General features: G+C 30.6%; 1 protein-coding gene and 1 long non-coding RNA gene across 9 annotated transcripts; one reads left to right on the forward strand and one right to left on the reverse strand.

Moving 5' to 3' along the window:
* Nucleotides 1-1177: 1177 nt before the first annotated feature.
* LOC123902868 (vesicle transport protein SFT2B) lies at nt 1178-6439 on the reverse strand. Of its 6 annotated transcripts, none has more exons than XM_045952679.1 (7): nt 6166-6439; nt 5530-5677; nt 5378-5431; nt 3097-3170; nt 2465-2582; nt 1995-2053; nt 1178-1875 (listed from the first exon to the last, which is right to left on the reverse strand). In XM_045952679.1, the coding sequence occupies exons 2-7, from the start codon at nt 5632-5634 to the stop codon at nt 1797-1799; spliced, it is 489 nt and encodes a 162-aa protein (XP_045808635.1). In that variant the 5' UTR covers nt 5635-5677; nt 6166-6439; the 3' UTR covers nt 1178-1796. The 6 variants fall into 6 exon arrangements, with proteins under 6 accessions (XP_045808635.1, XP_045808631.1, XP_045808630.1 ...); XM_045952675.1 differs by having other exon boundaries at nt 5348-5431; nt 6176-6375; XM_045952674.1 differs by having other exon boundaries at nt 5348-5431; nt 6166-6375.
* Nucleotides 6440-9817: 3378 nt separating this feature from the next.
* Nucleotides 9818-14096, forward strand: LOC123902869. 3 transcript variants are annotated; one of them, XR_006807774.1, is made up of 5 exons: nt 9818-10107; nt 10312-10407; nt 10759-10803; nt 12534-13742; nt 13863-14096. It is a non-coding gene; the product is annotated as an uncharacterized LOC123902869 (long non-coding RNA). The 3 variants fall into 3 exon arrangements; XR_006807773.1 differs by having other exon boundaries at nt 9819-10107; nt 10746-10803; XR_006807772.1 differs by adding an exon at nt 10563-10627 and having other exon boundaries at nt 9823-10107; nt 10746-13742.
* Nucleotides 14097-14192: the final 96 nt, after the last annotated feature.

A 14192-nucleotide genomic window follows, 5' to 3' on the forward strand; every position in this document is an offset into this window, starting at 1 on the left:
ATTTTACTACATGATTATTTGAAATTTGAATATTCAGCTTGGTTGATCACATTTTACCACTTATATTCCTTTTCGACATTTTTATCGGAAATTATCATTATCACGAGTAAGTTTAACTTAAATTGTTTTTACAACATTAAATTTTGGGGAAGATCGTCGGTAATAGACCGATTCAAGGGATAAGGAACATGAATCTCTTAAATAAGTGGTCATTAGTTCGTTCTCCGAGTCTTGTGTATGGAAAAAGATTTGGTTAAAAGAAGAGGATTCATCTGATATATCCCACAAGTTTTTCAACAGAAGTTAGTTATCGTTAAATAGCGGAGCGGTAAAAACTTCATATCGTGGTGAAAAAAATTGGGGGCAGATCAAATGGTTTGAACTTAAGCATAAGAACTATTGGGTTGACATGGATAAAATCTATTGGGCTAAAGCTTAGAAACCATCCGTTGTTGTTGGGCTATTGTTGCCTACACCTCACGTTTTACAAATCACAATTCCGAAAAATACTCAATGTTATTGTCACCTGATAACCACTCACACCAACTATACCAGTTTATTCGATTTTTTAAAAAAATTAGTACTGTTTATTTTTTGAATATATTTTTAATTTTTCAAATTTATGTTCATTTTAAATTGCTAAAACGGAGATAAAAGATTTATTTTTCAAATTCATCCATCTAGATGGGCAAATATGGAGGAGTAAGGAAAAAAAAAGCAGGAGGTAAAAATAGCACTCTCCCAACAAAACAACCTTTAGAGTAACATTTGTTCATGCTTTTCTTCGTGTTCCTTGTTTTCAACAATGCATTTGGATGTTTTCTCTCTAGGCCTCTTTTATACCCTCAAATATTTCAATTTTGCCCTTGCTAAAAACTTCAGTTCGTAGAAACCTAAGTTTTTTCTAGTTCAAATTCAGGGAAAATTCAGTTAACAAAAACCGAATTTTTTTTTCAAGGCAAAAAAAATTCAGTTCGTAACAACCGAAGTTTTTATTGAAGGGCAAAAAAATAAAATCCAGGAGGGAAAAAGAATCATGGGGGCTTAAAGAGAAAACATCTTACATTTGTCCTAAAGTTATGTTTCAATGGATGATTTTGGAGTGGAGGTGAGGACTTAATTAAATTAAGGAAGCTATGATGAAATATTTCTAAAAATAAATTGAGATTGAAATGTCATAATTTTCTATCATATAATTCTTCTATAAAAAAAATTGGATAACAAACACATAGAAGAAAGACAAACTAGGGGCCAATAGAGCCCAAATCAAAGTAATACAAAGCTTATGTTTGGTATTATATGTCAAAATCATGGCGGTGATACAGCCTAATTTTACAGAAGCTACAGAGTGTAGCTTTTGGAAAATCACATTGGATCATCGTAATTCTGACATTCCCACAGTACTACCAAACATATACACAGGGATTAGAAAGGGGGAATGTCATCTATCTACACCCTTTCCGGGATTATCATTACATGTTTAGCAAGAAAATAAGTATAGAATAGGATATGGAAAAAACACCATTTCAAAAAATGAAAAAACAAACTTCTTTGTATAAATTTCAATCCATTATCTTTTTTAATTGAAATGAAATGAATAGGGGTATGGAAGATGAATTCCAAATCAAGGCCGAAAGAAGCTTCATAGGCACAAGAAATCAAACCAATATCTGAACTTTATAATCAACATCAACAATGCCAACTTCTCCACGAATCAATCCACAAAATCCAAACACTGACCAACCATGTTTACGATAGACGACAAGTGACATCTTTGTTTTTTTTTTCCTCTTGGTTTAGAGTTCTGTATCGCATAATCTAATCATCAACTCGGAAACCATTCTTCGAGCAAAAGGGATATAACTCAGGCTATACCTGTAACAACATATACATGCTATGAAAAAATTCCTTTTGAAATGTTCTTCATTTGTAGAAACAGTTTAACCATGTCACAAATTTATGTCAGGAAACAAGTTTATTGAAGGCAAAATTACCAAATAAGGGCTCCGATCTCGACTATGATTGCAAGTAACGTCAGCACCTTGCTATGGATCTAAAAACATGAAAAATAGATATTAGTTATCCATCAGTTTGATGGCACGAATTATAGTAATATGATTCATATTAACAATAAAAAATGGCCAGTGTTCAGTGTTCATTATCCGGTGTTAACCTCCTCCAAAAGTGAGTAGGCTGTAAATTAAAAAATCTTCATCATTAATAGAAAATCAAAAGTTGATATATACTCGTGGTCTTGTATGCATATGTATCTCATATCAACCAATGATTTATCCATCAAAATTTGATATTACTTATTTTACACTCTTTTGTGAGTTGCTTACTTAAGATAAGACAAATCCCATTAGTTGATGGGGGAAATAGACAAAATCTGAAAGCAGTTTATTAGTACACCAGAGAAAACTTAATATAATATGTTTATGGAGATCGAAGGAGTAGGGTTTACCAAGAGAGCACAAATAAGTGCTATAACTACACATCCGAGGTAGATGGCTGTTGCAAAAACACGAACAGGGTCAAACATTACTGCCATTTGTTGTGCCGGTCCAAGAAGAAAGCCTGTACTGGCAGATATGCAAAACAAAGTTGGATGGTCTATTAATTAATTGAACTAAATACAAGAATTTAGAACCATAAATATGACCAAATCTGATATAATACTATATTCACTCAATGATAAACTTAAGTACATCTGTATGCATATTAGAAGAAAAGTAGGCAAATAAAAAAACACTTCCTGCCTAGATATTAGAAGAACAAAGGCAAATGAAAACAACATCCAGTCTTATCAATGAAGACATCAAAAAAAGAGGGAAAATGCCCAATATTGAAGAGGACAAATGAGACAGAAAAGTTTTGCAGGGCTTCACTTCTCTTCATTTATTTTTTCAGGGTGTGGAGGGTGAATATATGCATGAAAATAATTAGAATTAGAATTTGTGAATAGCTTGAATAGATATCAATCAGGATTTACCAATAATACCCTAGACTAAAATGTTATCTTGTCTTTGTAGATAATATGGTAACAGTTATTTCTAAAACTATCATGGGTCAATAAGGTACAAACTAACCATCTACCTTCCAACTGCTAAGAGGTTGCCAAAGGTGAACAATAATGCAAATTTGATGGGTTTGGCAAAAACAATCATAGACTGCAAAATAGAAAGAAAACGGTTAATGAATGTACTTGCAAATTATCAACACAATTTGGTTGAGGTTGCTAAAGTTTAAAATAAACAGAGGACAAAATATAATATTTTTCGCATAAGTACCATAAGTTACACAAGATATAACATTCAACATCTTTTCGGAATATAAACAAAAAACAACTTTTTAGGTTCATTAAATAAAGCATGTATCTGGACCATTTTATTGTCTAGAATCCAGATCATGATTTATTCAATGAATCTAGAAAGTTGTTTTTTGCTTATATTCAAAACCGGAGTATGATAGGGTTCAGATCACAAAAGTAGAGAAAATGGATATGAAAAAGGGAAATAGCAATTTGTATCAATGAAACAGGGAAACAATTACAATGTGTAGCAATGATGAAATAAGAAAATAAAAGGTAACAAACTGATAGCAGTAGCTATCAGCCCCAGAAGCTAAAAAGCTTCCCAAATCACCAAGATGGTGATCCCATAATTCTAACCGAAAACTAGGCTAAGTTATTCTTTTCTCTTGCTACTCTTTATATAGTTACTATTACTAATATCATGCCCTCCTCATGCACATGATTACACATGCTCACATCTTCTGCACATGCTTTACTTGCCACCTCATCATTCTTTCCTTTCTCACACTTACGTTGGGCTTAGGATCATAATCAAGGCCCACTTCACAATTCAAGTTTCTATCAGAGTAGTATGTGCCAAGTTACAATGGTTTCTGGAGGGAAAAAGTTGGAAAAGCTTCAAAGAAAAAGTTACTTGAAAAGAGTGAAAGTACTGCTTGATACCACTAGACAAGGACTTCTTTTAACAGTCTTACTTAGAAACAGTTAGAAAATCACACATACTTTTACACATAATGGATATACAAGTAGATTTCAAAGTTTTACGGCTTTTTAACCAAAACCAGACCAGAAAGTCATGTCATTATGCCCAAAAATCACATCACTTTTAAAATCTGAAATTAGTTTTCTAAAACTCATGGTGAGCATGAATTTGCATTGACTTGCATAAATCTAGGGAAAATATGTTCTTATAATAATTACCTAGATGGCAAAAACCTAGTATTTTTTAACAGAAAGTAACCAAGGGAAAAATTTAGCAAACAACTTGGGCAGTAAAGTACTAAAGTGCCAAGAAGAGCATAAGCTAAGTGTTGAATGAATGTACTGGAGAAAAGATACGAGTAGCACAATGATAAACTCAATTCTATCATCTTTACTTCAATATAGCATACCCAGTGATAGGTTGAAATGTTCAATTCTCTTGTCTTCTAATTCATCACTCTTTATCTATTGTTATGGTAGGAGTGTTAGTTAATTGGGCTTACATGCATTCAGGTTATTTGATGCAATTTTGTCTCAGCCTCTGGTGTTTTATCCACCAAATTTCCACGTCCCAATTATGGTTGGTAGGTACTTACAAGGGCCCTTAGGTAAGGGTCTTGATAAGGATTCAAAAATGGAAAGTACAAAAGAAAAATCAAGCTTTTTAAAATTCCCAGTATATGAAATGTTGTATTTTCCATTAAATACTTTCCGTTTTCTGATTCTGCAAGAAGTGACCTTTGGCACTTATTAGACGGACCCATTATAATTTTCTCAAAAGGAAGGTCCTTGAAAGATATATATGGTTAAGGTCCAAGCCTTAATAAAGACTCTAGCAGATGCAGCATTCAAATAAACTGAGAAAGTAACTGTCATGATATGGAGAAAAAAGCATGATAGGAAAGTGACGCTATTGCTATGCTTTCCAGGTACTGGGACAGTTGCCTCTAAGAGATGAAACCTCAGAAGAAGTCTGATAGCTCGTATTCACTGTCTAGGTGAAGTACAGTACATAGAGTCTTACAATCGGCTTGTAAGGTAAGGGGTGTTTCCTACTTATATACACAATTTCAGGTCATGTCTCATCCAGTTTAGGGACTCTCAACATAGAGAAACACCATTCAATCCCCACATCACCAGAGAAAATTTCAGGTCATAGGCTATAGAAAAATACTTTATATTCCATTCAATTAAACCTATGCACCTAACCTAACTATTTGATTACTTAATACGCTGAATTGGTTATATGGGATTCAGGCACACCTTGAAATTTGAATAAGCCAAAATCTAAATACATGAAGACAAATAAATCACATACAAAACATGACATACACATAAAATGAAGGCACAAATTTCTCTCACCAGTAACATGAGAGCCAGACCAGCAATCGAACAAGCAGCAAATCCATAAATTCTCTGTTTAATCAACACCCAAAAGTGGCATAACTTAGAACTGAATAGGCTACAGAAAAGTCCCAAACAGTTAGATCTTGTGTAAAAAGTTTTGACAGTACCTGTGTTGTAGAGAGGGAGCAGAGGCCACCTGAATCCTCATCCAACCAGCTCTCCTCTTGTTCTTCATTATCTCCTGATAAAGACTCACCGAGTTTTTTCCACATTATTTGTAACAAGAGGTATCTAAATATCTCTTCACCAGTGCCACTATAGCATTAAGAGAGAGAATAAAATCATCAAGGTGTGAAAATGAAAGATTTAATGGTTAACTTATACAAAATAAATGAATCAAAACATATATAGTACATTTTCAAAGATATCCTAGAAGGCAATTTTAAATCTCAATGCCATGATATGCCATTTGTTTACTTTGTTGGGGAGGGGGAAGCTTCATCATAGTCATGTTGATTGTCCTTCCTCCCAAATACTACTTTGTTGGCTTAGTTAGAATAATCTCAATTCCTCAATTCAACTATAATGCCACTAATCTTTCCCTACAAAATTTCAACAATCCAAATCCAACAACTAATTGAAGCACAATTGTGTTCCTCATTTCAGCATTTTCAGATTCCAAAATCAATAATTCTGACCAATAATGAAAGATGAATATAGAAATTAAAAAGAAAAAAGTGATAAAATGGGTAAATAGAAGATTTTGATGAATCATAAATAGAACAAATAGGAGAGAATCTTACAGAAAATGACCTTGAAAAGTTGGTTTGATAGTGTGAAATTCAATTGAACAGAGTGATGAAAGAAACGGAGAATCAAAAGCGCATTGACCTTGAAAAGTATTGCAACTGAATGAATGAATTACTGGAGGCGTTGTCGGAGATGGAGAGGTGTGAATAGTAGTTGGTCAAAACGACCCGGTCGAAACTTGATTTCTGCACGTTCGAACCAATATAAACCATCTTTTGCTTTTAAGATAGTTACCGGTCTTTTAAGAAACCAAGACACAATTAAGATACGTTACCATTTATATCTTACCAAAAACTAAAACACTCATTAAATGAATTTTCTTTTTCTTAATAAAAATAAGGTTAAAAATGACTTAAGTTATCAATCTTTATTATTTCTTAATTCAAGTGAAAAACTCTAAAATGACAAAAATTTTAGGACCAGGGGAGTATTAAACTTTTTTTATTAAAAGCTAGAATATCGACCGTGCGGTGCACGAGTCTAATTAGCCGTAAGATATGTAACTATAAATTACGATATGATAATTGTAATAATATAAGATATATGCAAATTTTTTAGTAACATTAAACGACAGTTCAACAATAATTTTGGGTAAATATTCATCTCTAGTCGTATCTTCACCGTCATCGCCGATGATCAATATTTTTAATCCTTCTCTAGAAGTAACTCTTGAAATCGCAACATACAGCTGACCATGTGAAAACACTGGCGACAGAAGATATATATCCCTACATGCTTTAAAAATTGTCCCTGACTCTTATTAATAGTCATCGCAAAAGAAATCATTAAAGGAAATTGTTTCCGTTGAAATTTAAAAGGAATTTTTATGTCAAATGGTGTCAGAAAAAATCTAGGTATGAAAACCTGATCACCAATATTACTTCATGAAATAATTTTTCGTTCAAGAGCACGCTTCCTTAATAACATGACAATAACTCCAACTTTAAGTCTCAACTTGTGATTTCGGAGTCTCGACGTATAAATCATTTATTGTGTCGACTATTGAATTTTTAGGAGCTAATATAGCTCTATTTTGGAAACACGTTATATTGTTCATGTTTTGTAAAAGTTGGGGATATGTGATTTCAACGATAGAAGCAAGAGGATCACCTGAATTTGGAATCAATAAATCTGATGAAATGTCAAGTTCTAAATCATCGTCATTGTCATCTTCAATTTCTCCATCGCCAACACCCAAAATCCATTCAGAAAACAACCTTCTTTGATCCGGAAAGGTTAAGATACATTATTAGCAAAAGAAACAAATGTGAATCAGTGATTTTTTTCGTAATTAATAATATAGTCACATTGATATATATCTGGAGTCAACTACTATTTGCATAAATATCACCTTGATATATATATATTTGCAGTAATACGATCAACCATACTCCTCAACATGAACAAACTTTTAAGTTCAGAAAGACATAAAAAAAGTATATTTTTTTTAGCATGTTTAGTTTAAAAAAAAATAACTTTTAAGTCTAATGATTTTTTTTCTTTCCGTAAAAAAAAACACTAAGAAAATTGTTAACATGGTTAGTTAATTAGTAAAAAATATTGAATTAGGATAAAAAAATATAAATTTTTTCAAAAAATAAAATACTAAGAAAATGTATGATTTGATGATTTGCTAGATTTCTAATTATCGATTTTTTATTGTTTAAACTGTGCAATGTAATTTGATGGTGTTTAATTGTTGTATGAAATATTTTCTATGAAAATCGATGGTGCTTATCAATTATTGCACATAATTTTAATCGCATTGAAGGGTTGCAGGTTCGAATCCTAGTCAAGACAAAACTGTATTATTTTTTAATAAAAATTGCAAGATAAAAGTGGAGGGAAAACAAATTAGGTTTAGGGTTTGCTTGTGTATACAAGTTTATAAGATAAGAAATTAGTGTGAATTTTACTTACTAATAATAAGATTATTAGACTCTTAAATGAAAAATTGTGTTTGACAAATAAAATTGTGCTCATTTTTTTTTTATTATAAAAGGAGGGCATAAGGCCAAAAAAGAAAGCAGCTAAAAAGAAACTGTGCACATTTTTAAAAAGCAATGAAAATGTCAAAATAATATAACAATGAAAATCCCAAAATATTATTTGCATTATTTTTTTTATGCAATTATTCGCATTATTTAATTTCAAGTAATGCAACATGCTTTTAACAAAAAATATTAATATTATTATTTTAATAATAAATCATGCACATGCATAAAAAATAAATTTTAGTCTAAGTCGATTTTACCAAGTTTGGTTCAATCATACACTTAATAACAGTTATTTTTTTCTTTCTAATAGACACTTGATAACAGTTTTAATCTAAAAAATATCTACCAGTCAATTTAAGTGATCAATATGATGTGGATTTACATGAAATCAACTTCAATGATCAAGGATGAAGTTTACTACATATAATTTATGTAATTCTAATAAAATTTAATTCTATTGTTTATTTTTCTTTTATATGTAGATAAAGTGACAAACACCACCTAAAAACTCACAAATACAAATGGCAGAGCTTATGTTCAAATAAGGGTAACCATTCAATCTAACAATTTTAATATTATTATTAGTTGAGTTATACATCTTATGAACTGTCTATTGTCTTAAGGTTATAGACCCTTCAAATAAGGGAGAACTTCAATTTTTTTTTTACTAACACTTAATATATTTTAATGACCTTCAATGAGTAATAAAATAGATTAGTCGAAAATTTAAAAAATAAAAATTAAATGAGAAGTACTATCTTAATTAAAGTTAGAGACATTATCATTAAATTTGGGAGAAGTTGTTAATTATTTTTTTAATATTTTATTCCAAAACATAATTTAATTTTGCTTATATTTCATTTTGAGAAAGTAATATGACAGCATCCTTTGTCTTTTTTCCTTAAAAAGAAAAAAAAAACTTTTTTTTTTCTAATAAGTTTCATCAGTTAATGTAATTTCATTGTAAGACATTAAACGAAAATATATCTCTCATTTAAAATTTAAACAGTTCATCACATTATAGGAGTCCAACTCTTTTTCTGCCTAGACCTCATTTGCATTACTAGGATATTGCTTTTAACGTCCAAAATTTTGACCACTAAATTAAGAAAATAGGTCACTAATTAAATTAATTAGAATTTAGAAACAAGATTGAATTAAATTGGTCAACAAGATACTAGTTGCTAATTTAGAGACAGGTTTTGAAGACCAAATTTAGATATAACAACTTAGGATCTAACAATTTGTCAAAAAAAAAAACTTAGGACCTAACAAAGATGGTTTTTAATATCCCTTTTTCAATGCACTATAATGGAAATAACTCCATTTTTGTTAAAAAGGATTACACAACTCTATTTTTTTTTTCTTATTTGTTAAAAAAAAAAACTCCATTTTTCTTAAAAATGAGTACGACAACTCTATTTCACTATCACTCCTCACCTACACTTTTCATTTTTTGAAAAATAAAATAAAATTTTAAATCTCTTGACCATGCTACACGAGTATATATTAATCTTAATATAATAAAGGATGAGTGGTTTTGCAAACCCTATTTTGAAACCCTAAATCCTTGTCCAATCAATGTTTTACATTTTTTTATACTGGCCAACCACATCTTGCCATGTCTAGGTTTTCATATTTAGGTTTTCATTTCATTTTAGGGTTCAATCTTCACATTGACACCTAATCCTATTTTCTAGCCAATCACTTCTTGACACATATATATTTGGCAAATCACTAATATATATTTCCTTTTCTCATACTTTCTTTATTTCTCAAATTTCTTTCTCTCTCTTCTCTCTTTTCTCCCTACGATCTCTCTCTATTTTCTCACCATCTTCATGAACATCATGAAGAACAACAAGAACACCACCACCCATCCCCAGATTCCGGCGAGCCATCGCCGGCCACCGTCGCCGCCGGAGCTTCTTTCATGTGGTACGATCTGTTTTGCTTCTTTCTTTATTTTTTTTGGTTTTTTTTTGTTGTCTGTTCTTCCCCTATCAATTTTCTGCTTTGTTTGTTTTATTTTAGTTGTTCTGTTTGGTGTTTGTTCTATTGATTGAAGATTGTGTTTTGGTTTGGGAATGGGTTGTTTGATTAATTTTAATAATAACAATAATGATTATTATGATTTTGCAGTAAAAGAAGATGAGTTCAACATCAAAGACTTTAACCTTTGAGGATCTGGCTAAACACAATCACAAGAAAGATTGATGGATCATAGTCAACAACAAGGTCAATTTTTATTCTTTTTTTTTTTTTATAAATTTTTTGGGTATGCAATTTCTTATTGATTGATATGTTTTTCTTGATTGATTTTTTAAGTTCAATTGATGAATCTGATTTATGAACAAATTTCAGTCTCTCAAATTTTTATTTTTCAACTTCAGTTTTGCATGTATGAAATGTATGAAATTCTCCTAGATTCAAGTTTTTGGGTGTTGGAAAAACTAAGGTAAAAGAAATCAATTTGATTGAGAATGTGCTAATTTATTTTTCTCTTATTTTGTTATGTTTGGTGTTTGTTTTATGAACCAATTTCAATCTCTCAAATTTATATTGTTCAACTTCAGTTCTTGCATGTAGGAAATTCTCAATAGATTCAAGCTTTTGGGTGTTGGAAAAACTAAGGTAAGAGAAACCAACCTCCTCTTTTTATTCTTTCTCTTTTATACCAAACCCTAAGAACCTAGAAGATGGACAAAAGAGATTTTATAAGTTAAAATGGACAATATATGTTTAGGTTGCAAGTTCATGTAAAAGAAGAAATATTTATGTGAAATTTGTGTAGACATACATGTGGTAAATTTAGTATAACTCTCTGAATATATGTCATATGCTAAATATTTTAAATCCACTACAAAGAAGACAAAATTTCCTACAATTTAGTCACCGGAAATGTTAAATTCCCATAAGTATAGTAGGAGAAAAGCTACCTACAAGTTTGAGTATAGTTTCAGTCCTGTTTCTGTACCAATACCCAATCTTTTGTTAAACTGGACCAATTGGATGGTTAAACCTCAAAACAAAAATTATATTTGTAATCTTGACATCCTAAGCTTTCAACCGAGTGGTCGTTTACTCAAAACGGATATGGTTTGGTATTTTAATTAAGTTGCGAAAGTTAAGGTGTTGTTGCTATGTTTGTGCAGAAAAATCTGTTTCTGTACCAATACCCAATCTTTTGTTAAACTGGACCAATTGGATGGTTAACACTTAAAACAAAAATTATATCTGTAATCTTGACATCCTAATCTTTCCAACGAGTGGTCGTTTACTCAAAACGGATATCGTTTGGTATTTTAATTAAACTGCGAAAGTTAAGGTGTTGTTGCTATGTTTGTGCAGAAAATTCTCAATAGATTCAAGCTTTTGGGTGTTGGAAAAACTAAGCTAAGAGAAACCAACCTTCTCTTTTTATTCTTTCTCTTTTATACCAAACCATAAGAACCTAGAAGATGGACAAAAGAGATTTTATAAGTTAAAATGGACAATATATGTTTAGGTTGCAAGTTCATGTAAAAGAAGAAATATTTATGTGAAATTTGTGTAGACATACATGTGGTAAATTTAGTATAACTCTCTGAATATATGTCATATGCTAAATATTTTTAATCCACTACAAAGAAGACAAAATTTCCTACAATTTAGTCACCGGAAATGTTAAATTCCCATAAGTATAGTAGGAGAAAAGCTACCTACAAGTTTGAGTATAGTTTCAGTCCTGTTTCTGTACCAATACCCAATCTTTTGTTAAACTGGACCAATTGGATGGTTAAACCTCAAAACAAAAATTATATTTGTAATCTTGACATCCTAAGCTTTCAACCGAGTGGTCGTTTACTCAAAACGGATATGGTTTGGTATTTTAATTAAGTTGCGAAAGTTAAGGTGTTGTTGCTATGTTTGTGCAGAAAAATCTGTTTCTGTACCAATACCCAATCTTTTGTTAAACTGTACCAATTGGATGGTTAACACTTAAAACAAAAATTATATCTGTAATTTTGACATCCTAATCTTTCCAACGAGTGGTCGTTTACTCAAAACGGATATCGTTTGGTATTTTAATTAAACTGCGAAAGTTAAGGTGTTGTTGCTATGTTTGTGCATAAAAACTGATTTTAAAAGAATAATCTTGATTCCTTTTGTCAAAAGTGTTTTCAATTATATGAAATGTTTTAATTTACTTTGATATTTTCACTTAGCTTCATTGTGTTGATTCCAATTTTTTGTTTACTTTCTTAAATGGCAAGATGAAATAATTTGTTTATAATCATATATATATATTAACCCAATCAATGTACCAATCATATTTTCATTTGTATGTTTTACTAATGAATTTTGAAATAATGAATATGAAGTGAACCAAACACTAGCTACTTTAGGCTTCTTTGGAGTTGAGAGCTGCAAATAATGTGAGCAAGTTTACATGTTCTCAATATCTCATCTTGATATCCTTCATTCAATAATTAGGTGACTAATCTACCACATCTTTCTAACATCACATGCAACCTTCATTTCATGATCACATGATGCCATCATTGCTTCTCTATCATTATTATATTTATTACTAGCTATTCCTATCATGATTATCCCTATTACTAGCTATCATATCATGATTATACCTATTATCTCTATTTCTTGCTTCATGTGACATGTGTAAAGAAATGAAGAGACAAGTGGCATCATGCATGTATGTCAATGAATAAGTGTCTTCATAGATGAATTCATCAACCCTATGTAAACCAACTCCTCCTAAAACTACATTCACACACTAACTTTACCATCATTGTAACTTATGATTAATAAATTATATTATACATTTTCTTTTAAGTAATTAGCTATTTTTTTTATGTAGCATTTTTTAATTTGAATTTATGTTTAACAATTTATACTAAATTTTTTTCACTATGTTCATTCCCTAAAATTTGTAGACAACATGTTGTCTTTTGTTCCTTTACTTTCTCAGCTTTCATATGTTAGATGTTTATGTGTCATTCACATGATGCAATGATTTCATTGTTATAAATTCTATTGGCATGACTTCTTTATCAATTCTATATTGATTGCATGTATTCTTGGAACTTGCTATCATGTCCTTCACAAAATTCTTATCATGCAATCATTCCTCCTACCTATACCTATATTTTGAATAGTACTCTAATGTCCCAAATAGCACTCATTTGTCCCAAATTACAAATAGTAACCTTCTTTCAAATAGTAACATATAGTACTTAGTAACCTATATATTCTCAAATAATAACCTTCTTCCTATATATTAAAGGTTTTTTTTTTCCTGAATCTAAATTCCCTAATCATTTCATTTTTTGGTTTTAAATCTAACAATTCATGTGTCCATAATAAGTACCTTGATAGTAATCATATGATGCATTTTACAAAGGTAAACTCTAATTTGGATTTGTTAATAATGCTAAGTTGTATCACTATATCTAAATCATCATGATTATCCATTTTCTTTGTTATAAAGGTTATCAAAGCTTATATGCTAAGGATTTCGAACAACTTCAACTGTACCATAGTCTTTTGGATCATCACAATTTGATTGAATTGTAAGTAGAAATTATCTCATAGTCTTTTGTGATGAAGCATTGTGAATGATGTCTTATTTAGAAATGTCACAAAGAAAGAATGGCTATAAGAAATTACATTTGTTGATTTGGTTATTTCAGGGCCATTTAAAGGAGAAAAATGGAGCATGCTTGGTGTGAATATAATTGGGTGGTGGTGCATATCAATCCAATATAACATGTCATATTAGTTTTTTCAGCTTTGTATAATACATAGTGATAACACCCAACACTTGAAATAATGAGCAAAATTATAAATCTTAATATAAGGTTTATAATATTGGAAAAATTGTCAACTACATTGATATTTGTCCATTATATGGTGGTTCACTTTTATATTTACTATGATTTGGTTTTTAAGTTTGTTTCCCCATGAGAAAATTAAATCGAGTGTGCTCTTATGCAAAAATTAAATTTTATACATGTCACGGG

Source organism: Trifolium pratense, linkage group LG1 (genome assembly GCF_020283565.1).
Source record: "Trifolium pratense cultivar HEN17-A07 linkage group LG1, ARS_RC_1.1, whole genome shotgun sequence".
Lineage (NCBI taxonomy): Eukaryota > Viridiplantae > Streptophyta > Magnoliopsida > Fabales > Fabaceae > Trifolium > Trifolium pratense.

Bases quoted from the DNA above. Each gene is read 5' to 3' on its own strand.
- LOC123902868 (XM_045952675.1), bottom strand. From the start codon at position 5,634: ATGTGGAAAAAACTCGGTGAGTCTTTATCAGGAGATAATGAAGAACAA. The intron at 2,583-3,096 runs GTAGATGGTTAG...CATATCTGCCAG, and splicing joins AACCTCTTAGCAGTTGGAAG to TACAGGCTTTCTTCTTGGAC. The intron at 1,876-1,994 runs GTAATTTTGCCT...ATGTTGTTACAG, and splicing joins GAGATCGGAGCCCTTATTTG to GTATAGCCTGAGTTATATCC.